The sequence below is a fragment of the Aptenodytes forsteri genome, unplaced genomic scaffold (genome assembly GCF_000699145.1).
Source record: "Aptenodytes forsteri isolate BGI_AS27 unplaced genomic scaffold, ASM69914v1 Scaffold563, whole genome shotgun sequence".
Classification (NCBI taxonomy): domain Eukaryota; kingdom Metazoa; phylum Chordata; class Aves; order Sphenisciformes; family Spheniscidae; genus Aptenodytes; species Aptenodytes forsteri.
This window is the reverse complement of record NW_008795318.1, coordinates 791,993-797,830: the sequence shown is the minus strand read 5'-3', so window position 1 is coordinate 797,830 and position 5,838 is coordinate 791,993. Positions and strand designations below refer to the sequence as shown.

Here is a 5,838-nt window from a genome sequence, read left to right as displayed (position 1 = left end):
AAAGCGGGGGGGGGGGGTGGGGGGGGGTGTCTCATGCCCTGTGGGCCGGGCAGCTCCCGCTGCTCACATCTGTTTCAGGCTAAGTTTCTGCCTTTAGACCCCGAAATCAATCGAGGTATGACGTGACCTCGGCGGCAGCCGCGGGGGGACGGACAGACTGACGCGGGAGAAACCGCAGAGGCTGAAGCAAAACCAGCAGGCGTCAGAAGGGTACGGGTGCACCTCGACGCTGATCTAGTGCTTTGTTTCTCTTTCAGGCCGCTCTTCCAAAAGCTACGGTATTGGATTTGTCCTGTAACAACCTCATTTCCTTGCCGGTAAGGCGCTAGAGAGCCTTTGTGGGGATGAGTCTGCTGGGAGATATTTAGAAAAGTTACCCAGTGCTTCAGTAAAGGTTCACCGGGAGGTTTGGAACTGGCACTTTCCTCATCCCGGGGTGGCTGAACGACTCTGCTGTCAGTGACGGGTCAGTACTGGTGGGCGGTTTTGGCCGAGGCAGGAGAGGGAAGAGGTTTGCAGCGCGTGAAGATTGCAGCATCTTCCTGCCAGGGGATCCCCACGTGAATACAGACCAGTTTCATCAGCAGTGGAGGCTGGGGTTTGCTTCTGTTGTATGGCCATACATCACCTTGCCGGTCAGTCAGTCAGTCTGTCTGTCTGTCTTATCTGTCCCACTGTTTTCCACCTCCATCTTCTGAGGCCAAGGAGGAGAGTGATTTTCCTCCATCACAGTTCTGTAGTAAGTTAAGGATTTGTGGCTTATGTAGGGTGCAGGCTATCTCCACGTACTCCCCGCACTGAGGTTCCTCCATAAAGGTGCCGACAAGTTTTTTCTGGGTTTTGTTTGTGTTTTGGTTTTAGTCAGACTTCTGCAGTTTGATGCATCTGGTGAAACTGGATTTGAGTAAAAATCGGCTTCAGCAGCTGCCCTTGGACTTTGGCCGCCTGGTCAATCTGCAGCACCTGGACCTTCTGAACAACCGTTTAGTCACCCTGCCCGTCAGCTTTGCACAGCTCAAGGTAAAACTGTTTGCTGGGCAGTTACGTAAAGCTCTGGGCTGCAGCCCAGGGTCTTGTGATCCTTCTCAGGTTGATTTCTCTGGTAAAGCATCCATCCTGCTGACTACCCATTCCAAAATCTGGCTGGCTCTGCACCGCAGCTCAGAGGAAATTATCTCACATCTATTGAAAACGCCTCTGCTCAAGCTCTCTGCTTCTCTTCCGTACCTGTTTCATTCATGTGAAAACCAAGTAGTTCTTTGCTTCTGCTTTGGATCTCTTAAATAATCGCAAGGCTACTGCGCTCTTACAGCCTCCCTTTGCCGTTCCTTTCTGCAGAACCTGAAGTGGCTAGATCTGAAGGACAATCCCCTGGATCCTGTCCTAGCTAAAGTAGCAGGAGACTGTCTGGATGAGAAGCAGTGTAAACAGGCTGCTGTCAAGGTAAGGAATCTGCTTTTATTCTTTTTTTCCTTACTTCGCTTTATCGGTGGTGGTTCTTCCTCTTTTTGCTTAGGCAGCTGGGCGGCTGCTGCAGCAGTTTGAAGTTTCTTCAGCCAGTGAGGTGCAGGTTCACTGCACTGACTTCACTGCTTCTGCGCCTGTAGAGAGCAAACATTGGGCTGAGTAGGATTCTCTTCCATTACTGGAGTTAAGAGAGGACTAAATGCTGGTTGCCAAGAAAGCGGAGGCATCATCAGACAAAATAATCCGTGTCTAGGCTTATAGTCCAGAGTACAAAAATCTCTGGAGAAGCTCTGGCAAACCGTAGGCGCACATAAATAGAAGTGCTCTGTGATCCTCTGTATCAGCTAGCACCAGTTTGGCACGTTCGTTTTTTAACGGAAGGGTCTGTTTCTTAACCGCAAAGATTCATGTGGGAAGGCGCGAGCTCTCTTCAGAGCCATACCTGTAGGGGTAAGCCGGGGTGGGTGGTCAGCCCCAGCTGACCGTCCTCAGCTACGCTCCAGCTGTTGTGTTTTGAACTGACTGTGCAACGAGCCTCCTGCAGAGACCTCAGGTTGTTTTCTTGGACCTTGAAGGTACTGCAGCACATGAAAGCGATCCAGTCCGAGCAGGATCGACAACGGCAACGGAAGCTCCAAGCAGAGCGAGGTAAGCACAAAAAGCCCTCGCGCGCTGTCTGCTGAGGACTGTTCTTGATCTCTCCTACACGCCCAAACGTACTGATTGCCATCTAAAAATACTTGTAACTACCAAAATGCTGAGGACTCTGGGAGTAGTAGGGTAGAAGGGCTGGAGGGAGAAAGATAGCCAGGGATAACCATGTGACTTCTTGCCTGAACAATAGTTAGATCTCTAGATGGAATGCACTATAGGTTACCTATAAAAAATATGAAAGAGCAGCACAAGATTTATTTTAAGGGAAGCCTAATTCTGAGGGAGCAAAATGCAAGGTATGTAATATTAAAAAAAAAAAAAAAAAAAAAAAGATAAAAAAAGAGGATAGTTATTTGATTTGTTTCCTCATTCCAATTGGGAACAGATAAGCAGGTAATAAGGAAGAAGGCAATGACAACCCTTTACATAAAAGGAAAAAAACTTCCTGTTAATCCCCAGAAATGGAGAAGAAGCGTGAAGCAGAACAGCGAGCAAAGGAGGCTCAAGAGAGGGAACTGAGGAAGCGAGAGAAGGCGGAAGAAAAGGAACGCAGAAGACGGGAGTATGACGCTCAGAAAGCTGCAAAACAGGAGATGGAAAAGAAAACTAAAAAAGAAAATGTGCAGACCCGAAGTAAGTAGCATCCATTGTGGGTGGGATTGCATCAGATTTCATCTTCATCTCATTTGGATGCTGCCAGATTTGCTTTTATGCAGCCCAGGTACTGGGAGATGGTGGGAGTGGCGGGGAAATACCTGTAGGACTTCTAATGAGCTCTCCCGCTGTGCCCTTTTCCCCTTCATCCCCGTTCCCGACGAGCTGCTGAGCTACAAGATTCAGAAAGCTCTTCAGCTGCTCCTACGGGGAACTTCCCTCCCCTCGTTTCTTTTTAAACGTACTGAACTATATGTGCAAAAACGGATCTCGTGCGTGTGCGGTAAAGCGGTGCTTTACACCCTGTTCACTGCTGCCCATGAAACTACACCTGAAGCTTTTCAACCTAAACGGGTAGATCCTGTGCATCTATTTATTAACCAGAGTTAAGTGATGAAAATTCACCACAAAAGACAACTGCAGCACAGGCTGAAGTATCTTACCTGAACAGCTTGTTTCTGAATGTAGACTGTTAAAGATACTTGACTAATTCCTCACGTTCTCTGTCCTGTAAATGCTCTCGTTACAGAGCCCGCCTCCAGTTCTCGTCCCCCTCAGCCACCCCGGCACAAGCGCTCCTGGTCGCGGTCGGTGCTGAGGGTCCTGTTCTTTGTGCTGCTGTGCGTCCTCTGTACTTTGGCCGCCTGCAAGCTGACAGAGCTGCAACATCAACCTCTGTGCGTCAGCGTGAACACTCTCTACGAGGACGTGTTAGCTGCTCTGCAAAACCACAAAACCCTGCAGAATCTGCTACAACAGAACTCGCAGCAGTGATTGTCCTGGACGGGCACTTGCTTCGTCAGCATCTCCCTCCACCATCTACGCAGCCAGAATTCCTATGGAATTGTGTTCTGATGAAACTGCTTTTAATCAGTCAGCATTGGTTTGCTGGTCCACTCCACGCAGAGCAGAGTTATTGTTCAGATCATCTTTGCTGTGCATGTTTCGCAGTTGGCCTGTAACTCCCATTGTTTGCCCACGTTAACCTAAACTTGTTAACACTTCTTACCTCCGAGGGATGTTTACCTAGATTGCGAGGTACAGAAAGCTGCCAATCTGTCAGGGTGGAAAAACCCAGCCCTTGCGTTATCTCGGTAGCTATAGCTCTGTCCTGGAGGTAGAAAGTTTTTAATACGTATCCGTTCCTTGCTCGCATTTCTATTTGTGCTAAAGTTGGTGATACGGCTGTATGGGAATCGTATGTTAAGGCCTACTCCAGGACCAATTACAAGTGTGTAGGATGGCTGTGCATCCGTGTGTTGGGCGAAGAAGCTGATGTACTATTGAAAGGAGCTGAAAATTTTCAATACAACAGTTTTCGCAGCAATTTGTCTGAACTGACTGTTTATGTTGCTAATGCAGTTTTAATTTTAATTACATCTTCTAGAAACAGCCAAAAATTCCTTCCGAGTACATACAGTAATGATTTCCAGCTACATTTATTTTTAACCAGCTAGTGCCAACAAAGCAGCTACAGCTCAGAAAGGGCTCCTGGCCAGCCTGCGGGCTGGTTTTGTGTGTGCAGCAAGAGGGGGGTGTCCGAGACCCCCGGGCAGAGGGCGGGCGACGCTGGGTGGCACTGTGGCAGCATCGCCCGCCGTTTTTTTAGCAGCAGCGCCCGCCGAGGCAGGCAGGCGGAGAAGGGCTTCGCCTGGGGGCTGTTGGGCGGGCTGGGAGGTTTGGCGGTTTGCGCCTGGAGAAGAAAACTCACCTGTGCAAAGGCCTGTGAATTATAATTTCCTTACAGAGGAAACCAAAGACAAGTTTGTCATACCCTTAAGGGCTTTGCGAGTACTAAAATGAAGTGACATCATGTTGTAAGTGCAGGCTTCAGAGAATATCCATGCTACAGACTCCACGGAGACATCCTGCATTAGTCACCAGAATCGCTCCCTCTCTTCTAATACACCTGGGATTATTGCTGGCAAGAGCAGTGCCATGAGGAAATAATCTATAGCATTTCATACCAAGGTCATCGTCGAAGCAGTAAGCCTTCACCTTTTCGTAACCTAACGATAAGAGTGTGGTTCCCCGAGTACCACGCATGAATGTCAGATAAAAGGAAGGAAAGGCTGCCCAGCTCTGGCTTAGCAGTACATATGTTTTCTAAGCTTCCTTGAAACAGCTTTAGGCTTTGCTTTTGGTACCTAACTCACCGCGTTCTTTAAAAAGGTCCTTGCTTACTCTCCAGAGATGTTCGGAAGCGCGGCAAAAAACATTCAAAGCGACATTTCCTCCCCGCAGACGATCCTGCCAGCGTCTGGCAGGAGTCTGCTGCTTTGCCATCTAGGAGAGTGCTGCTTAAGTTCGCAAACGCCGGGCTAACAAGATTTATCGGTTCAGGTCGAAGCGCGCCGCTGGCCAGGCGAGGGCTCCCGCTGCATGCCTGAAGCTAGCGCAGCGGGTGGGTATTTTTTCATTCGAGGCAGCACGGTTCCAAAGGGTAACTTCCACACATCGGACGCAGTTTAATTTACTCTCGGCACTTGTCTCAGTAAGTGCTGCTGTCGCGGAAGACCTCAACCATCCTTATGTGCACACAAGTGCTAATGGCTTCGTGGACAGGCGAGCATGTTCCCCAAGCTAATTAAAAGAAAGCTTTTTCTGCCAACTGGTTAGACCTCGTAATTCCAGCGCAAGTAATCAGATTTCAAGACCCTCTGTAGATTAAGCCATCTGGAGGCTGAATCAGGGCAGTCTAAATTTATGTCTTAAAATTAGTCTTACTCATTCCCATCTGCCACAGCGGAAAACTGAGAGTCTGTTTTGTGAGGTGAAGTCCTTCCACCTCACCAGGGCAGGTGCTGGGGGGCAGCACCACGTTGCTTTTAGCATTAGGATCTTTCACGCTGGAGAGAGAAGATAACTCCTTGTAGTTTAGCAGTAGAAAGTATTGCCTTCAACAAATGACATACCTGCCTATATTCAAGACAGCATGTTAAGAAGCAAAGATCATTATTATTATTAAAAATTATTTATTCCCTAGGAAGACAAATAAAAGGAACTATCAGTACTGTAAGCTGTGTCCAACTCATGCTCTTATGGAAGATGTTCACCATCTTC

General features: G+C 48.4%; 1 protein-coding gene across 1 annotated transcript in view; it reads left to right on the top strand.

Annotated features, from left to right (window-relative positions):
* The window catches only part of LRRC59 (leucine rich repeat containing 59), a 12,103-nt gene extending 8,001 nt beyond the window's left edge, over window positions 1-4,102 (top strand). The window contains exons 2-7 of the mRNA XM_019472167.1: window positions 258-317; window positions 862-1,020; window positions 1,339-1,443; window positions 2,043-2,115; window positions 2,581-2,754; window positions 3,305-4,102. Coding sequence (XP_019327712.1) covers window positions 258-317; window positions 862-1,020; window positions 1,339-1,443; window positions 2,043-2,115; window positions 2,581-2,754; window positions 3,305-3,549 — 816 coding nt within the window. The 3' untranslated portion in view covers window positions 3,550-4,102. The remainder of the gene's footprint in view (window positions 1-257; window positions 318-861; window positions 1,021-1,338; window positions 1,444-2,042; window positions 2,116-2,580; window positions 2,755-3,304) is intronic.
* The last annotated feature ends 1,736 nt before the right edge of the window (window positions 4,103-5,838 follow it).